The sequence below is a fragment of the Pectinophora gossypiella genome, chromosome 16 (genome assembly GCF_024362695.1).
Source record: "Pectinophora gossypiella chromosome 16, ilPecGoss1.1, whole genome shotgun sequence".
NCBI lineage: Eukaryota > Metazoa > Arthropoda > Insecta > Lepidoptera > Gelechiidae > Pectinophora > Pectinophora gossypiella.
Genome location: NC_065419.1, coordinates 4665662 through 4686949, shown reverse-complemented (window position 1 = coordinate 4686949; position 21288 = coordinate 4665662). Strand labels below are relative to the sequence as shown.

The 21288-nt window shown below is 39.8% G+C and overlaps 3 protein-coding genes across 3 annotated transcripts in view; 1 reads left to right on the top strand and 2 right to left on the bottom strand.

The window, feature by feature from the left end:
- Window positions 1–34: 34 nt before the first annotated feature.
- Window positions 35–7657, bottom strand: LOC126373700 (katanin-interacting protein-like). The gene is made up of 15 exons (XM_050019933.1): window positions 7581–7657; window positions 7269–7370; window positions 6973–7076; window positions 6655–6834; window positions 6113–6417; window positions 5762–5944; window positions 5539–5676; window positions 5201–5459; window positions 4803–5039; window positions 4381–4558; window positions 3939–4135; window positions 2962–3112; window positions 2006–2099; window positions 1802–1920; window positions 35–1486 (listed from the first exon to the last, which is right to left on the bottom strand). The coding sequence occupies exons 1-15, from the start codon at window positions 7655–7657 to the stop codon at window positions 1369–1371; spliced, it is 2442 nt and encodes an 813-aa protein (XP_049875890.1). The 3' UTR covers window positions 35–1368.
- Window positions 7658–8163: 506 nt separating this feature from the next.
- Window positions 8164–10464, top strand: LOC126373963 (arginine--tRNA ligase, cytoplasmic). The gene has a single exon (XM_050020367.1). It carries the CDS (start codon window positions 8287–8289, stop codon window positions 10336–10338), a length of 2052 nt encoding a protein of 683 aa, XP_049876324.1. The 5' UTR covers window positions 8164–8286; the 3' UTR covers window positions 10339–10464.
- Window positions 10461–21288, bottom strand: part of LOC126374010 (monocyte to macrophage differentiation factor) — a 43683-nt gene continuing 32855 nt past the window's right edge. Inside the window, exon 4 of the mRNA XM_050020456.1 lies at window positions 10461–14067. Within this exon, the coding sequence (XP_049876413.1) occupies window positions 13882–14067 (186 nt within the window). The 3' untranslated portion in view covers window positions 10461–13881. The remainder of the gene's footprint in view (window positions 14068–21288) is intronic.

Here is a 21288-nt window from a genome sequence, read left to right as displayed (position 1 = left end):
ACACAGTTTCAAAATCTGCATTTATTCATGGTACAAAATTTCATTTGACGATACACCGAAGGTACAGCTGTCCTACAAATACATCATAATTTATGAGCAACTAACTAACACTGGACGGATCACACTTTACTTTAAATAATAAACTAATACTCGATAATTTTCTAAATAAGATTTGCATTTTTTTTCCGATTTTTTAATTGTATTTTATCTTGTATAGTAACAGATATGGTAAATGGATCACAGTAACGGACTAGTAAAAGTAACAAGTATTTTGGCGGGTGCAGTCTACTTACTGTTTATAACTTTGCGTAATGTACCATTTCTGTGCTCTCTATAATTAACTATTCACAATTTAACCATCAAACATGAACTTACATCGACTTCAATGCTAACATATAACATGCTACTGGTCTTAAAGTGGGGCTTACGTTTGGGGATCAATTGCAAAAGCAAACTTAGCAATAAAACGATAATATGAAATGATTCATCTTTTGTAAGGCATTTCCATAAAGTTTTAGCTGCTCAATAACATTTTACTAAAAGAATATGTTTAGGATTTTATTACGAATGTAATAGATCACTCACAATTATGTTTGGCATTATTTAACTTACAGTGAAAATTATAACACATATACTACATTTTGAGACACTAACTGAACATCTATTGTTTATATTATAATGGGCAGTTTTTGCCCTTATTGTACAATGAAATAGCGTAATAATTACACTAGACATAGAGTAAAATTCGTTAATTTAATCTTTCGCATTTACTAGTTCATGCATCTATACTCAACACTGATAAGGATAAGCACATCATTACACATTCTTATGAAATGTAACGTGTAGGTAATTCCAATAAGGCAATTTCTTCATACAAGCCTGTAGTAGTAAATAATTCTATTTTCTTTAATTTTGCATAAATATCAAAGTTGCCTTACATTGAGCGTAGTCGTGATTAAAATAATATAAATAAATAACAACGACAGATGTATAAATATAAATAATAAACTACTCAGAAGACGATTACGCTCAAAAATACGACGTAAAACTCAAATCGTTTGTAAAAAGCATGGACAGAATTATTTACGTTTGATATGGAGGGATAATCCATGATGGATCAGACCTACTTTCGCGTTCGGGTTTTTTATTTTAACTAGGCCTAAGACACTTCCATGAAATAAGGTAAGTTTCCCACTATAACATATAAACATACTGATCACTCTTTAACGTAAACCACAGCAGAACGCGTATTTCCGATCTTTCCGAAGTCCAAAATTTGGGGTGGTCTCAATTTCAAACATGAGCGAGCACCCCGGTCCGAGATATTGTAATTTCTAAGTACATATATATAAGTAAATGTAATGTCCATCAATGACGATGTTTCTGGAAGGTCCGCACCTGGTTGACGCTGGTGTAGGGACGCGCGCTGGGGTCAGCCGACGCTTGAGACCCAGATGTCGTAGTGCGCTGACTCGCGTCTGATGGACTGCGAAAATGAGGGATTTTTTATAGTCAAACAGACATTACAAAAATCATTTATTCTTACTTTCATGTTGGAGTGTACGAAAGAAGACTGCCCGAGTGAGTATTGTCAAATCCGTTCTTAACAGTCATAGATCAAATTCCTGGTACATAGTGCTAAATTCACTTTTGGACACGTATCTAAAGATGACTGGTAAGAAAATACTGAGTTTAGATGTCAGCTTGGTAAGCTGGTTAGTGCCAAGGAAAAGGGAAGGAGAAAGTACGAATAGTCAACAATGTTTTATTATTGGTAAAGAAAATAGAAAAGAAATATTACCTCGGCGTCAAATTCTCTACGTCTACGTTTTGCAGACAAATCCACTGGGGCGTCAAGGTATCATCGTTTTTGGCACAGTCCAGGGTTCCGTTATAGATCAGCAGATCATCCATTAGCACCTAGAAATAATTATCAAATTGCACATAAAGAAGGGAGAAATTACGAATTTTCATGTCACATTCTTACACTTCCAATAATACTTACGCCGAATTCTTTTACACCTCTCGTGGGCGTCTTCCCATAGTTCCATATTTTCATACCGTATACGGAAACTGGGATGTCGAACACGAAAAAGACCCTGAAATATAATGCAAGTGAAAAGTCTTTGTTAAGTGGTCATCCAGCTTTATACGTAGAGTAAGTTCAGATATAGCAATAAAAGAAAAATTTCTAATTTAAAATGTCGAAGTCTGTGACGATTGACGTCGCCAATGTCAGAGATGTTATTCAGCCCCCAAAGGCTACTAATGTGACTCATGAAAAGACCACGACTATATACCATAAGCTCACGACTATAGCCCTAATTGCCCTGTCCATCGGGTTAGATGCGTAAAGGTCACGAGTTTGCCGATCAGATCTTGTACTCTAATAGCAAATGGGTGGTGCGTAACCATAGTAACCGCGATCTCGAGCGAGTTGGTGGGAGTAACCATGGTAACCACGATCTCGGGCGAGTTAGTGGGGGGTAACCATGGTAACCACGATTCCGAGCTTGTGTAATAGCATCGATTTTCCCAATCTTGACGTGACCTTGACGCATCGCTCTGGGTGGATTGGGTAATGTTATTACCTCACATCCCAATTGGGGTAGTCAGAGTTACATCCCTTGCAAGATGAACTAAGTACCTACATCTCAACGAGCTTTCTGTTAGACTAAAGCGATAGGTGGTAAGCCGTATATAATTGTCGAGCCAACTGTGTTAGTGAAATGACCAGCGGGCTTAGCACCGTAAGCGTGCGACTCTTTCTCGCCTTGACATACGTCATCCGTCACTCTCTCACAGTACTGCAGAGAAAGAGACAGATGATCTCTGTCGCGGCGAGAAAGAGTCGCGTGCTTACGGTGCTAAGCCCGCTGGTACCTTTATGGTATAAATAATAAAATAGCCGAACCAACGGCGTAATGTGCCTTCCATCGTCCACGTACGCATGTATAGTACCTGTTGAGCGTGGCGGGCAGGACGGGCGCGAGCCACGAGTGCGCGGCGTCGGCGGCGCGGTGGTTGTGTCCGTCGATGAGCTTGTCCGGCGTGCGCACGTCCATGGCGCGCCGCTCCAGCACGTTGACGCTGGCCGGGTGCGCGCACACGTCTGGCAGACCACACTCATCATTGTCTAGGCCTACTGCTACTACGCGTCCAAGTCAATTTGGAAACTCGCTGGAATGTAGCTCTTCTGCTAAATCTTTCCGCTTCGGTTCGCCTTGTGTGTTGCGAACTACGCTACGTATCGTTAAGTCATCATCAGCGCGATATTCCAAGTTGACTCGTACGAATTGTACCTTATAATCAAAATGATTTTAAATTATATATGTGTTTCCTTTTTCAAATGAAGACGATTTGGCGTAGATTTATACATTGGTATTCAAAAATTTGCAACGCAAAAGATATCACAGGTCACGAAGCCTCCTGTGTAGTATATTCCGTAGTGGAGCAGGATATTGTCACATGCAGGTGATGGTAGTACACCCTGGGTGGTGATGAGGTGGATCGAAGCAAACGCAGTTACATACATAAACTCACGTCTATTTCCCACCGGGGTAAGCAGAGACTATGGAATTCCATTTACCTACTTCGATCATGAATCATGCATGACACACTTCTCTTGCATAAACACAAGTTTGAGGCTTTAAAGTTGACTACGGTACTTATATTGAAATGTGTAGAGGCACCCACAATAGAACGGTGCGTAGGTATATATGCGTGATGGTAGGAGAAGTATTGGTATGTTTTAAAATTAAAAGGATAAAATTAAAACTGGGTGTTGTCCTGTATGTCACATGGAGCCTAGCCCGCATATCGCGACGCGATATCAAAACTAATATATAATTCGTTTATTTATCGCCTAGCTGGGTTTATGTTTCTTCAGAGATCGCGTCGCGCGATATGCGGGCTCCGTGCTCTGGTTTCGAGCTTACTAGTTTCAGTCAGCGGGATCATATTCCCGTGTGGGTCATATAACTCCACGCCGGTGAGCCCCACATAGTAGGGGTCGCCCCAGGTGGAGAAGATGCTGATCTGCAGCACGAAGCCCGTGGGCGCGCCCATGTCCAGATTGCTGCCGTACACTAGGCAGTCCATATGAAAGCTGTCCGAGTCCTTTGCGTCTTCTAGCCTGAAGAAAATAGTTGCTTAATGCTACGCAATATTGTTCACCTGTGACCGTGATGTAAGGGGCATACATTTGCTTAAAACTATATTTTAACTGATGTTTGTCACTTTGGAAGACCAACCTCCATGCACTGTCACCTGAATTATCGGATTCAAATCATCTGTATTACATAAAGGTACCTATAGTTATAGAGAGTTGGCTATATGCTCCCGCTCTTGTAGATGTAAGAGTACATGTCGCCACAGTACCTGTCATCCAGAGCAGCCAGTTCGAGCTGGTGTACGTAGTCGTAGCATGTGTCTCCGGGCGCGCGCCGCAGCAACACGGGGCGGTAGTGGAGCGGAGCCTCGTCTAGGAACACCCGCGCGTGCTTCCCGCCGATGTATGATAGTTCCATGTTGGCGTTGTAGTTCCATATACGGATGCCTACAACAGAATACTTACTTTTTTAAAACTGTACTAGACCTTGTTATACTTTATTAAAACTATGCTGGACCATGTTGTAGGGAACTCTGTCCAAATTCTGTCTTCATTAATTAAGTAGATTCTGAGAGATCATATTACTTGACTATTACTTCATTTAAGAATACATAGCTATACTTTTCAGTGACTGAATTGGTAAAAGCTTTTTGAAAATAATTGAAAATATTAATTTCCAAATATGACTTACTAGTAATTTCGCTGGGTTCTCTGAGCTCCATCACAATATGCACGTACTTCAGACCGGGCGAGAAGTTAGTGCACCACATATCTTCGAAGTCCGTGGAAATGTTCCTGCCGTTGAAGAGGTTCTTACACTCCGCTATTGCAGGGTTTTCAGGAGACTCGTCTTCTTCGGAAATGTATGTCGTGTAGGCATACGCGCGGTGGATGGGAACCGCGTCATTGTAGCAGAGGATGTCTATACCTGAGGATGGACTAAAGGGTTACACTGCACAAATGGTAAGATTATAGGATTAGGAGATATACAATAACGTCAAAATATTATACAACACCTACAGAAGTCTGATATCGCCTTGTTCGAATGTAAAAGCTGAAGTACTTATACCGGTAAATTTAATACTGCACCTGTCAGGCCAATCAAATGCCTCTGTCCCCAATTCGACATTAGCGTCAACTTGATTTTCTGGGCAATGTACTTGACTTCCATTTCCTCGGCCTGTCCTTCCAACATCACTGGACTGTGATTGTGGTTGCTGTCGTTAGCCGTCGGCGGTCGCTTCTCTATAGACTCACTGGGCTCAGTATCCTTTAGTAGCACTTGGAAATTCTTATCGTTCAACATTACAGACTCGAGAATTAACGGGTCTTTGGTGAAGAGTATAGTCTGAAAAAGCGGCAAGGCGTTAATATTTGAGCATCGCGGATCATTGTCATTATCGGAATCTCCTGTTTTTACTACTTACGTCACCAAACGATGTCAAAGGACCTTTGAGCTCGCCGCTCGAGCGCGCAATCTCGCCGTGAAATATGATCTGATCATCCAGTTTGATTTGAACGAGCCGCACCCCTCGCGATGAGTATATCCGCGATTTGTTGTAGTTCTGTTAACATAAACCAGTTCAAACCAAATCGGAGGTGGGGTAAACTCTGTAGTATTATTGTTTATATACTTTGCCTAGATCTTACCCAGAGTCGCAGTAACGCCAGTCTGGAGCATCTGGCCAGCAACACACTCAGGGATATAGGCACGCCCCGCGGTGCCGGCGTGGTCCACGCGTGACGCTCATCCCGCGTACGTACCACTCCATCCGCAATGTTCTCTGCTTTGCCGTGCTTTGATTGGTCACCTGTATCTGCGTCGGACCATATCTACAACAATGGTCATGTATTGATAATTTAATTTCCTTTTAACTAGACTAGAGTTTAAATAGCGTAGTAGGCTTACATATTACTTTCGCGGCTTACCATTGCCAAAAACGACACGAAACCTCAAATCTAATGTATCGATAGAAGCCATTTTTTTTATGAAAACCTTACCTTTTCAATATTAACCGTCGCACCGTTTGAATCAAACAGTTCTATCCCATTCAAACCGACAAGGTACTTGTCGCCCCAATTGGAGAATATCTTGATCTCCAACAGTCTACCTTCAGGCAACTCTGGTATGACAAACTCTTTCGTCTTGTCTTTCGCCTGCTTACTTGGCACTGAGCTGAGGGATGCTGGTTTCTTAGTAGGGTTGCTTTTAGACGCTTGTATCCTATTCGTGTTATTGTTTTGGTGCAAGTCTAAAAAAGGTTCCGTGTTCATTTGTTTCCGAATCGTTGTCGGTTCTGGTCGCCCTGAAAGTGAATATCAAGATGTAATAAATGTTTTAAGCCTTTGGCGGGTCAGTAATATCTCTGACATCTGATTCCTAATGATACGGTTCGGTAAGATCGGTCGGCACGAACCAATGACGAAAACTTGATAACAGGAAACAGATTCATTATTTCAAAAAAAACCTGAGCAAGAGAAGAAACAGTTCGTTGGAACGTTTCTTCTTAACGGCAACGATAATGGAAGCAAAGTATGCTTACTGGTCCCCATAATGACGTCATGAAAGTCGTCGTCTATTTCATTTGGCACCCGTCTGTGTCGTGGTGTGACGTAGTGTGGCAGCAGATCTGAGAGGAAATCATTGTTCTTCGACCCGTTTGGAGAGTCACCCCAGTCTAAATCGTTCCTCACGTATTTCCGCCGACCGTTTTGTGAGAAACCTGTTGGATGTAAAGGTAAAGATTCTTGAACAAATCACCAGCTTAATAAAGTATCAATGGCTCCACAATATTAGGGGAGGCTTTGCAAAAGAAGTAGCACTATTGTAAGTACCTATGTTATGTTAATTATTTACTTACCCTTATTATGATGACGTAACGTCCCAGCTGAATGTGCTGCTGATGGTACATGTGGCTTCATAAGTAAATCCATGGAAGTGTCCAGTGATGTCCTGCGAGTGAGTCTGAAACGAATAGAAACATGAAACGTAGCATGGAAAAGATAATATCGCGCAGTGCGAATTTTGAAGTATCATCATCATCAGCCGTACGACGCTCACTGCTGGGCATAGGTCTCCCCCAAGGATCTCCACGACGATGGAGTATTGTAACTGCGTAAATAGATTTGGTTTTAAATAAAGAGTTGGAATTCTTACCTGCTACTGTCGAATTTTGTATTTCCATATCTAACCTTCGGTTCATCAAACGACGGCGACGAATCTGGACTGCTATTTTTAATGTAAGTTTCTTTCATCTCCCTGCAAAAACAAACTGTACGTGGCGAACGCTGAACACAAATAACGCCGTACTTCACACCCTTTGACTATTTAATGTATTTGCTGGGGGTGGGTGACCTTGAGGGCGGAAGTTATTGAGTGCATTGTGCTCAGAATTGGCTTCTTTCACGTCATTTGTGGTCATTAATCATTCTACCCGTCTCAATAGAATATGCTGAAAAACCAACTCACTTGGTAATGTCTTCGAGCCAGAATGTTTGTTCCCCGTCCTTGTGCGTGTATTCAAACCCATTCTTCTGCTCTGCCATCCTTCAGCCATGGGAGTATTGTTGACTTACGTTCTCTAAATTAAATCAACAGTTTAAAGCGCAAACGCATTATAAAAAGTAAAGTAAAGTAACAATTCCTCCGGCCTACAATTTAGAGGAGTTTATTTGGTATAAAAAAAATAATAATTATTCAGTTTTTATAGCGAATATTTAATAATTTAAATCTTCATTCACACTTGCCACTTTTGAAACATATTTTTGGCGCTGTTTGTTTGACCTTGGTTACCATAGTTACGAAGGTTTTTTTTTAAGGAAGGCACAGGGACGAAACATTTAACGGCTTTACGTACTGTTTCACTTAAACAGTGATAATTTGTGATAAATATTAAAAATTATGATTACAATAATTTTAATCGACAACATATTATTTTGCACTAGAAGGCTGTATGTATGATGTATTTTTTATTTATCTAAAAAGTTTATTTCTGATTTATAAACGTAACTTCTAACGTCACTTTTGCTCTCCCTCGATTTCTACACGTATATGACAAACGTCAAATTTTGCTGATGAAACGTGCGGCAAATAACCTAGTATAGATTGTATTCAATCGAAAAGATTGTTTTTATTTATTAAATTATAACTTAAACGTTATTAAAACATAATCACAATGACTGAGGCGGAGGTGAAAATGTTAGAAGAAAAAACTGCGCGCATGGAGAAGGAAGCTAGCGCGATTGAAGAAGAATTAAATAAGCTAGCGGCCGGGGATGTCGCCTATACAGGAGACCAGCAGCTGGACAAACTGCTAACTGAGAACGAGAAACTGAAACATCGATTGGCAATACTAGAAAATGCCATTAAGGTGGAACAATCCGGAGCGGCGGGAAAACCTGCGAAGAAAGAGCCTAAGAAACGACCAACCTTAATTACTGATATCAACTCAGTAGAAGGCACCATCTGTATTATTGATGAGCTTAAAAACGTGTTCGAAGCCGCTATTACGTCAGCATATCCTGACCTAGAAGACCCACCCATTGCTCTTACACTCTCTGGCAACAATCCTAAATTTGGTGATTATCAGTGTAATTCTGCCATGGCAATATCACAATTACTCAAAGCCAAGAATGTGAAAACAAATCCAAGAGAAGTTGCCAACAATATTTTGAATAAGACTCCAACATCACCACTTATTGAACGAATGGAAGTTGCTGGAGCAGGATTTTTAAATATATACATCAATAAAGCATTTGCTGAACATGTACTCACCTGTATACTCAGATTTGGAGTAAAACCGCCTCCAGTAAAAAGGGATCGAGTTATTGTTGATTTTTCATCCCCTAACATTGCCAAGGAAATGCATGTAGGGCATTTGCGATCAACAATTATTGGTGAAAGCATTTGTCGTGTTTTGGAGTTCTTGAACCATGATGTTCTTCGTTTGAACCATCTGGGAGACTGGGGTACTCAATTTGGAATGCTAATTGCTCATTTACAGGATAAATTTCCTAACTTCAAGACTGAATCTCCTCCAATTTCTGATTTGCAAGCATTTTACAAGGAGTCGAAGAAGAGATTTGATGAGGATGAAGAGTTTAAGAAACGAGCTTATGCTTGTGTTGTGAAGCTACAGTCAGGTCAGCCAGATTACATTGCAGCCTGGAACCTTATCTGTGATGTTTCTCGAAAAGAGTTCCAGAAAGTGTATGACCGTCTTGAGATTAAAATCATACCTCGAGGAGAATCCTTCTATCAGAGCAGGATGGACAGTATTGTTAAGGAACTGAAGCAAAAGGGATTGTTAGAAGAAGATGAAGGAAGGTGGATTATGTGGGGTGATGAAAAACACGAAGGCATCCCTCTAACAGTTATCAAATCAGATGGAGGATACACATATGATACCTCTGACATGGCTACCATTAAACAAAGGGTTGAAGAAGAAAAAGGGGACAGATTTATTTATGTCACTGATGCTGGACAGTATACTCATTTTGCCACTATTGATGCCTGTGCCAGGCGAGCTGGTATTCTCAAAAATGACCAAAAGTTAGAACATGTAGGTTTTGGTGTTGTTTTAGGAGAAGATAAAAAGAAATTCAAAACCAGGTCTGGAGATACCGTCAAACTTATTGATTTACTTGATGAAGGATTGAAGAGGGCTCTTGACAAGCTTAAAGAAAAGGGTCGAGACCAAGTTCTGACTCCTGAAGAATTGAAGAGAGCACAAGAAGCTGTTGCCTATGGATGCATTAAGTATGCAGATCTGTCTCATAATAGGATCAATGACTATGTGTTTTCATTTGATAAGATGTTGGACGACAGAGGTAATACTGCAGTCTATTTGTTATATTCTTTAACCCGCATCAGGTCAATAGCCAGGAATGCACAAGTCTCTCTTGATGAGCTGTTAGCTCATGCAGAGAAGAATGGTTTCAAAATGACCCATGAAGCAGAATGGAAGCTTGGAAAGGTTCTTCTTAGGTTCCCTGAGGTCATCATGAAGGTAGCTGGAGATTTGTACCTGCACACTTTATGTGAATACTTGTTTGAAATATCATCAGTATTCACAGAATTCTATGACAAATGTTACTGCATTGAGAAGGACAAAGAGGGTAAAATCATCAAAATATTTTATGAAAGGCTGATGCTCTGTGAAATCACTGCTAAAGTTATGGAAAAGTGCTTCGACATCCTTGGTATAAAGACAGTATCTAAAATGTAATGCTACTTACAGTAATAATTATATTTAGGTATTTATTCACTTAACATTTTGTAATGTAACTCAGTGTGTGCTCACTAAAACAGCAGATATATCTGTATAATAAAATAAATAAAACAATAAAATTGATTGTAAATTTTTTATTGAGTTCCCAAAAACCTCTACAAAACTATACCAGGGTCCATTATCAAAGGTAACATTCATGAAATAACACCGATAGTAACATTCACGAAATTATTACAAATACTGGGCGTTTGTCGGATGTCATACCTCCAGTTTTAATAACACATTTGCAAGTCGATTCTAGGACTTTTCTTAGTTTAATGTCTAAACAGGAGGTACCTACGTTAAACTTGACATTAATATAATATCAGATGAGAGTATTTGCTTATTATCTAAAGTTACGCGTTACAGACAACAATGTTAAATGGATCAGACAAAAGTTTAGATAAATATTCTGAACATTTGTGGAGGTACTATGTGAAATTAATTTTCATGACAATCTCGAATCTTGCTCTTCGAACAACAAAAGAATTCGTATAATTTCACTGAATCATCCACGAAGCGAATTCTGTAGATTTTCCGAGGAATACAAAAGAAAGGAACCGTAATCTCATGAAACATTAATAATATATGATTATTCCTTCCTCTCGGCTGATCGTTACGCTAAACTTTTGTCTGAAATAGCACAAGGGGGGATCCACTACAACACCGAAATACCTACAATTTGTTTAAATATTGACACAATTCCTGCAGTAGTTTTATAAAATGAGTAAATCTAGTTCTACCGATAATTACGGTTAGGTGAAGAATGTACGTAGAGGTCCTCTTAAGGAGTGCACACATTAATATGCAATGTGTGTACCTCTTAAGACATATTGGGGTATGGATTATTATTTTTCTATATATTGGAATAGTAGAAATCAACTATAGGAATGATGAGGATTATTTCAGAGACAGAGAGTAATATAATGGAATATCCACGGAGTATCCATTCTATTCCTAGCTCTACTTATTTACGAAGGTGGTTGAAAATAAAAAGGTTCAATTCAATTTTTTTAATCTACTTAGGTAACGACGAAAATGTATACGTTTAAAAGATCGTACGATTTGAGAACATATCGAACGCTTGTGGCAATCCCATGGCGTCTCATGGAAGACTCGAGATACGAGATGGTATCGTGTTCAATGCACTACACACCCACAAGGACCCCAATCATATCCCGATCATAAAAAATAACTTTTACTACCCTTTCCCTGTTTAAAAATACTTTGCACTGCCAACATCAGTATAGCTTCAAAATTGATCGGGAAGATAAACATCCCTAGTAACTACCACACCAAACTCCAGTGCTATTAAACGAAAATGTCTACATAACTAAATTACCTTTATCATTCCATCTAATTTAAAAATAATGCCTTTCGAAAATACATTTACGTATGAATATAAATAATCATTACCGTCAAAGGTACATTTAAAATTAATTTCGTGAAATTTTGTGCCATCAGTTATATTTGTTATACACCAAATTACCCTGTGATAACCTTGACTACCCGGCGAACACGGCGAACAGTTACAAAATTACTCCAAAAACAATATATTTTAAATAAAATTCATCTATACATTGATCACTAATTTGCGAAAGTTTGTAGCAAATATATGACTAGAAACGGTAATTATCGTCTGGAGATTTTGCACATTACAAAGCAATTGATTAAAAATAAAGCAAGTATAGAGATTACATTAAATATAACTGGAACAAAAATGGAAAATCTCTTGATAGAATATTCGTATTCTACGTTGCCATCGCACATCGTCTTGAGGCAAAAGGTTAAATGTCAGATGTCATTAGAACAGCGTTCCCTTTGTACGGGTATCAAATAATGAACGTCGGACGCACATTCTGTGTCCGGTCCAGTTTGCAAACAGAGCCGATTGTGTCGCTCTGGTAACATGACACATCTAGAGAACAACGATGGGTGGCGTAATCGTGAGATCAATTCATCCAACTGTATTTAGGCAGTTACATTAGGTAGGTACTTTTGATCAAAACCAACTTTAGCTGCAAACTTCGATATGATAATTGCAACATCAAACAGAGATCTTGCACAGGTTAGTAGACAATAAATACTTTTGGAAGTCTATCAAACACGTCCATACGAACAATTGAGCAATTCTTAACAAATCTAATAAAATTGGAAATTATAGGTACGTACTAGCAGGCAATCAACGAACTCATAACTAATGATAAAATCTATAAAATGACCACGTTTGTAAAATCTATTTCATTACGAGATGGTACACAGATCTACACTAAAATGTATAACCAACTAATCTACGGAAAATTCACATTGAGGTGTATAAAAGATTTCGCTGAAAAACTGGATTTATATAAGTATAGGTATAAATGTTTCTAAAAACCCTAATACATACACATTAAATACTCTAAAAAGGGTTGGATTGGTCTCGAGATTATGAGATTCTACAAACACTAACTACAACAATAGTACATAAGATTCAACAATATTTTACAAAATATATACACACGTTCAGATCTTACGTAGGTTTGGCCGAATGCGGTCCGTGTCGAGGCATTTCGAAATCGTTCACACATGAATACATAAACGAGAAGATAATTAATAAATCAATCTTTGCGGCTTGTTACGTTTCTAATAATTACCAACGATTCGTTTTCGAATTTGATTCGAATGCAAACACTAATAAAATTTAATTGTTGCCTTTTTAGAAAGAGGTATACCAATTACAAATTCAACAAGTTTATAACACGGACCGCTTACAGGAACTCGGCTTTCATCAGATCGATGATTTGATTTATTCTACAAAATCACACAACAGATCGTGGCCGTGAAGGAATTAAAGTTTGCCCTCAGGGTCAGTTCTGCGCTGGGAAGAGAGTTCTAAGGTCTGACTAAGGAGGTTCGATGGAAAAATACCTAGCTGAATAATATTATCGGAAATTCATCGCACGCTCTACAAAGTTTTAAATTACATTTTACTGAGAATGCAAATTCTCTATGCCGGGAAATAATTAATATTGGCAGTTTGTTTACTTCGTTTTGTTTACGGGAAAATTAATAATTACGCGATCGTTCGGTTACGCGTTAGGTATATCTACGAGTAGTATTAACAAAGTCCGTTGAAACAGGTTCGACCCTAGCTAAAGAGACTTGGGTTTATACGATGCAAAGCTTTGGTTCTATTCACATATCTCATAACACATAAATAAAGTGGCTTTAAAAATACATGCGATGTAAAAAACACCTGTTGATTATTCGGGACCTTATTCGCAAATCCTGGTTTATACAGATCGGTAAAAGTACAGCAGAACATAAACTACACATAGATTGAGATTCTATAAACTGACCTTACTTAGGTGACCATTTTCCACTATTTTACCAAGCTGTACACCTTTAAAATTGTATACTTTAAATGTAACAGATCTAGCCTCATATCCGGACACACGAATAGACCTAGCTTTCAAGGGGCTACTAAGCTGAGATTCACTAGTTGCTGGGCAGTCTTCATTAAGTTTTTAATTCGGGGAAGAGATGGCGAAGTATGGCCAAGTAGTGCACGGTGGCCGCGAGGGCGACGAATATGTGCCAGATGGCGTGCGCGAAGGGGATGCGCCCGTCCGACTTGAAGAAGAACACTCCTATCAGGTACAGCATGCCGCCCATCTTCAGGTCGTTCATAGCCGGGAACTGGTGCTGGAACAATTAAATACATTTATTAGAAAAACGTCACTGTGGTGCGGTCGTACACCGCACCGGCTTGCTGGTCGGAGGAGTGTCGGTTGAACCACGTTATCGGACTTGCACCAATGGGTTATTAATTTCTCTTAAGCAGTTTCTATAGATGGCTCGACCATTATAGACGGCGATACGGCTCACCACCTGTACCTCTGACTACCCCAATTGAGATAGTCGAGAACTTATGTTACGTTATTTAGAAAAGAAAACTCTCGTTTCAAAGGTGTCTTTAAAACAGTCGTAGGTATTGTAAACAGACGGACTTTGTTAACGAAGTTTAATTTGTTGTTTATGTAATGTCATAGATATCACGAATGACTCCTAGAAACTACTAGTCTAGTTAATTAAAACACCTCCTAATTAAACGACAGGTTGACACATCCATTCAGAAAGATACCTTTGACGAGTATTCACTAATTGGACTACACGTAAGTTTACCCCTGCGTACAGATCATGTGTCAAGAGTTCATATTAATTAGCAAGTTAGTACCTGTAGTAATTTCTATTAGGTCGCAAAAGGTAGCTAATTGACAAAGTGTTGACGCCTACGCCGCGTATCGAGTTGATCGACCGGCAAAGGTTTAATTAATTCCTTGTGGGAGTTCATTTAAGGTACCGACCGAAGTTTCCATGGCTTCTTATTCTAAGGGGAAAAGGCCATTAATAATATTTTTTGTCGCCGCTTTTTGCCTTATGACGAGACAAAGTGTATTTTTATTGTGCAATAAATATTCCTATTTTTGTGTTATATAGTTCTTCTTATCTTATCTAACCTAAAAGAAAAAAACGTTTCAGCACAAGTGCTTGCAATCATGATTTAATCAAAACCTCTGTGAGTATAATAGGTCGGTTCTAGTCAAGGCAATAGGTCGGAACGGAACGTTAATACTTATATAATATATATAATAACAATACGTTCCGCATCGAGAAACATATTTGGGTGAATAATTTTAATAGCTAATCTACAATCAACACAGATTATATGTCAGATAGCAGGCACGCGTCATTAAATGGCAACACAGTATTTCAAATGTATGTTTCAAATTCAAATCAGGAATTCGAGAGACACACTGTGTGGTAAACAGGATTTCAGAAGTGGCTACAAGGAATCCAAGAGTACTGAAGGCAACGTACTCCAGGGTTGTTAAAAAGCCACATCGAAGCAGTTTATTTAAAAAAGAAATTATGCTATTTTAGAAGAATTGCGAAGATGTGGCCTTTTTATCCCACGATAACCTGATGTTATAACATATTAATCTCTGAAGAAGCACGTGGCGTGAGAGCGTTCAGCGCTCCCCATTTGTCCGGCCAAGTAGTTACTGCCTGTTCAGAATTGTACTATATTTCGCCTGGCAACATCACAAACATAACTTTAAAAAAAAAAAATAACTTTTTGAAAATTTAGTTTTGGAACGTCTCCCTCACTCTCTTGCTTTCGTGTCGTTATAGAGGTCAGACGTGTGACCCTCGAATAATTTCGAATCTTTCGAACCATTGTCGTAATTGCCGAAAATATTCCTAGTGCAACAGTGCCTTTAGATTGGGAAGACAATCCATCGCTCGAGTGTTTTGCCACAGTTATAGGTAACTCGGTAATCTGAGGTAAGTCGGCGAGCTGAAGGTACTGCAGGAGCCTCCCTGGCTGTTGGTTCTCGAGCCTGCGTATGTCACAGCAGGACATCTAGGTGAGTCTTTCTCTTTTAAAGGCATTTTTCTCGTCTATTGTCGTATTTTGTATGTTGCACTTTCGTATCAATTGTTTACCCAAATTTAGTATATCGCAATTTTCCCAATACAGTCCACTTTTAATATTCATTTTTTGGTCCTTTGAGCACGATATTTCATTTGTAAGGCGATCTAAGGATTCCATAATCAAATTTTTGTAGTTGAAAATTAATTATAAAAAACTTGAAGGTAACTTTAAAACGACACATATTTTATTTTGTGTTAACCTTCAAAAGATTGAAGACCGTTTTGTTTCAAATATTATTTTTAATTTTTGAACTTGCTTCTGAACGCACCTTGTCAGTCTGCTGTCACTGTCATTCGTACGTCAAGTTGACTACTTGTCAATCGAGTCTAAAAATAACCTCATACATATCACATTGTTATTCATTGTTTTTTGTTGGTTTCGATTGTTTTTCGTGTTGTTTTTGTTAAAATAACTTAAATTAACAATGAGTAACGATGATAGTATGTCGGTTACTGGAGACAGGAACCGCATTGCTCGGGATTATGCATTTGCCCGTATCGAAAGTATGGAAAACACGGACTTGGTAGGATATACTTTACAGGACGTGAAAGAAATTACGGATGAGTTTCACAGAGCGCAGATAGAAGTATTGGCGTCAGTCTCGAAAGAACACAGACCAGGCGAGTTAAATTTTTCGGCTCAGTTTGAAACAAAAGTGAGGTCAATAAAGTATCGTATGTTGAAGAAGTCGCAAGCTGATATAAAACCTTCAGTTTCAGTTTCGGATAATCAGTGCTTAAGTGTAAAGCTGCCTAAAATAAACATAACGCCTTTTGATGGAAGGATTGAAAATTGGATTTCTTTTAAACAACTTTATGACTCACTTATTCATAATAGGGAAATTCCAGCAGTGGAAAAGCTACATTATTTATTGACCTATGTTCGAGGATGTGCATTGGATTTAATAAAGAATTATCCAATTTCAGATGAGAATTATTTAAATGCATACAATGTTTTGAAAAATCATTATGAACGTAAAAGAGTGTTAGCGTCAATATTCTATGAAAAATTATTACACTGTGAATCTGTGAAGTCTAAAAGTAGTACAGAATTAAATAGAGTTTTTCGTACCTTTAAAGAAAATATTGAAATTTTAGATAAATACCAGTTACCAGATAGGAATTTTATGCTGTTCCATTTGTTATGGTCCAAGCTTGATGTAGCTACTAGAGAGGCTTTCGAGTTACAATTAGAGTCTGATGTTGATATTCCGGAATATGCTGACTTGTGTAAATTTATAGAAAAGCGAAGTCAAGCTTTGGAAAATTCTGGTAAATTGAACATTGTTACTACAAAGCCAGTGTCTAAAACAAAGTCATCGCTTATTGTACCACCTGTGATCAGCTGTACGTTGTGTTTAACGGTTGGCCATAATATAGACAAATGTCCCAAATTTTTAAAATTGACACCTCGTGAGAGGTTTGCTTGTGTGAAGGATAAACGACTTTGTATTGTATGTCTTCATCCCTCTCATACAGTCAAACATTGTAAGTCATCAGTTCACTGTGACAAATGTAAGTATAGGCATCACGCGCTACTTCATTTCCACACGTCTGCTGATGATGACATTTCTCAACAATGTATCGAAGGGACTTCGTCGAATATTCCCACAGCGTTGACTGTTCCTGGAGGTCATTCCCAAATTTTATTTTCGACTGCTATGGTCTTAATTAAAAATAAATTTAATAAATTGACTCCTATTCGCATACTTTTGGACAGTGCTAGTGCCTGCAATTTTATTACTTTGACTTGTGCTCGGAAGCTTGGACTTGACATAAAGGACAACGCCCATCCTGTGAATGGTATTGGTACGGTATCGGCCGATACTCTTGGCACTGTCGAATGTGAGATAGTACCATCTAATGGTGGCTCCTCATGTAACTTTTCGTTTAATGCTCTCGTTTTGTCGCAAATTTGTACTGACATGCCGTCGGGACAAATTGATATTTCCTCTTGGAAACATATTAGGGGATTAGATCTTGCTGATCCATTCTTCCACCAGCCTGGGCCTATTGACATGTTGGTCAACGCCAATATTCTCGCTTCGGCACTTCAACCTGGTCTTGTCAAGGGCGAGTCAGGTCAGCCTATTGCTATCCGCACTGTTTTCGGCTGGATAGTAATGGGTGAATGTGCAATTGATGTTGACACTTGTCGTTCTCGTTTTCGTAAAGGTTCCTGTGTTGTGACTAAGGACTGTCTTTTAGTGTCGAGTTTGTCTTTGGACAACAGTTTAAAGAAGTTCTGGGAGTTGGAGAATTTAGATCCTCCTAAGCCTGTCGTTTTTTCGAAAGCTGAATTGTCGTGTGAAACCTATATGGAGGCTTCTTATTGTCGTAACCCTGAAGGTAGGATGATTGTCCCGTTGACCTTTGTCGACCCTCAGGAGAAGCCAAGGTTTTTAAATTCTCGTGAGGTCGCACTTAAGCGACTTCTGAATTTAGAGAGGAAGTTTAAAATAAACCCTCTCTTTCGTACTGCTTATATTAACTTCATGGACGATTACCTCAAATGTGGTCATATGGAAGAAGTTGAGCCGCCTCTGTCGTCTGAAGGCCACTTCTATTATATCCCTCATCACGGAGTTCTACGCCCTGACTCGGTTACCACACCCTTGCGTACGGTCTTTGACGCAAGTGCTAAGGATGCCGCTGGCGTGTCCTTGAACGATTCGTTGCTCCCTGGCCCTAAGTTACAGAAGAACATTTTCGATCTTCTGGTTAGGTTTCGTTGGCATGCTGTAGTCTTCACCGGGGACATCAAGCAGATGTATCGCCAATTCTTGGTCGAGTTGCGAGACTGCGACTATCAGCGCATTCTTTGGCGAGCGTCTCCAGAGGATCCTGTGAAGGATTTTCGCCTCCTTACCGTAACTTATGGGGTATCCTGCGCTCCGTACCAGGCGCTTTGGTGCATCGCTAAGGTAGCTGAGGAATTCTCATCTCGTGCTCCTCAAGGTGCTGCTGTCTTGGCGAGAGATACTTACGTAGATGACATTGTGTCAGGTGCAGACTCTATTGAGAGTGCTCTACTAATGCGCAAGGAGTTGCTGGACATCTTGTCGTCTTCTTGTCTCCATTTGCGGAAATGGGCCTCCAATAGCCCTGAATTCTTGAATTCTTGTCCGGACTCTGACTTATATTCCGACCGCCTCCGGAGTTTCGAAGATATAAGTGATTTATCGCTTAAAATTCTGGGTCTCTCTTGGCTCCCACAAGAGGACAAATTTACTTTTCGTACTTCAATGGATGATTCACGCTGTACTAAGCGATCTATCCTCTCGGATATCGCAAAGATTTTCGACCCTTTTGGTTTATTATCGCCGGTCGTATTTTTTGCGAAATATCTAATACAACTGTTGTGGTTGTCTGGAACCGATTGGGATAGCGAAGTTCCTGTTACTATCGCGCAGGAGTGGCGTAGGTTTAAGTCGCAGCTATCATCCTTGAGCTCGCTTTCCATTCCTCGTCGAATGGTCGAATCTTTTACGTCGTTGCAGCTTCACGGTTTCTGTGACGCCTCAGAAAAGGGTTATTGTGCGGTCATTTATTGTCGTGTCGTTAAAAATGACAGCACTATCGTTGTGCGACTTTGCTGTGCGAAGTCGAAAGTGGCCCCCCTTCGTAGGTGTTCCGTTCCTCGTTTGGAGCTGCTAGCTGCTGTTTTATTATCGAACTTAATCGCTTCGTTCAAAAAGGCTTTAGATGGTTTTTATAATTTTGACGACATCTACTGTTGGTCAGATTCAAGTGTCGCTCTGACATGGAACCGCTCTTGTCCATCGAAGTGGAAAACCTTCGTGGCCAATAGAGTCTCGGATATTCAGGAGAAAGTGTCCCCTCAAAACTGGTACCACGTGGCTGGTTCTGAAAATCCAGCGGATTGCGGTTCTCGCGGTTTACATCCTGCTGACCTCATCCAGAACGTAACATGGTGGGCGGGGCCTAATTGGCTTTCTCAACCTCAAGAGTTTTGGCCACAGTCTGAGATACAGTTTGACCACCTTGCATCTGATGAACAGAAGATTTATAGCCTCTTTACAGCATCTAACATATCGTTCGTAGATGAAATTCTCAATCGATATTCATCTTTTAAGCGGATTTTAAACATCCTAGCTTATTGTTTTCGGTTCAAAAATAATTTGAAAAACTCTTCTTCGAAGGATTTAAAATCACAATTGTCGCCTGAGGAAATAAATAATTCATTTCGCTTCCTCGTGAAGCATGTCCAAGAGTGTGCCTTTGCTACAGAAATTCGTCTGTTGTCGAAAGATAGTTCTTCTCGTCCCTTACCTAAACCCATGAGAAAGTTATCTCCGTTTTTGGATGAACATGGGCTTTTGAGGGTGGGCGGTCGCCTATCTAAAGGAAGGCTGACTTATGACGTTAGACATCAGCTATTATTGCCTCGTGATCATAGGCTCACGAAATTAATAGTTGATGATTATCATCAGCGCTTTATGCACCCTGGACTGCAAACTCTCCAAAACTTGTTGGCCCAAGAATTTTGGATCTTGTCTTCGAAAAGAGCAATACACTCTGTTGTGTCGCGTTGTATAAAATGTTTTCGCGCCCATCCGAAAGTGGCACCACCTCCTCTTATGGGTAATTTGCCAGCCTTTCGTATCAACCAGATAAAACCATTCTCGTCTGCTGCTGTAGATTATGCGGGGCCTTTTGATGTGTGTTTGGGTCGGGGTCGAGGTGTGCGCACGTTTAAGGCATATATTTGTGTCTTCGTATGTACAGCCACCAAGGCTCTTCATTTTGAGCTCGTGTCGGAGTTGACCTCCGAGGCCTATCTAGCCGCCTTGAGGCGTTTCATCGCACGGCGTGGTCGCTGCTCGAAACTCATTTCCGACCAAGGTAGAAATTTCATCGGAGCCTACAATATACTTAGTGACCTTATGAAAGGGGCTTCCGGAGCCGAACGAATCGAGTTCGTGTTCAACCCCCCTGGTAGTCCACACTTTTCAGGCTTGGCCGAAGCTGGGGTCAAGTCTGTAAAAACGCATTTGTCGCGTGTCGTTGGCTCGCAACGCCTAACTTACGAGGAATTTTACACAGTCCTCACGCAGATTGAATCCATGTTAAACTCTCGTCCTCTTTCGCCCGTTAGCTCAGACCCTAACGACTTCTCGGTATTGACCCCTGGTCATTTTCTAACTATGGAACCCCTTACTATTTTACCCGAAAACAACTTCCTTGATGTAAAGTTAGGTTCATTGCAGAGATGGAAATTGTTGCAACAAATCCATCAAGATTTTTGGCGCAAATGGCACCTTGAATATTTACACACTTTGCAACAGCGTCACAAGTGGTATAATAGTCGAAGGGAAATTTCGATCGGTACTCTTGTACTCATTGTTAACGAGCAATGCAGTCCAATGAAATGGAAAATCGGTCGCGTCTCGAAACTTCATCCCG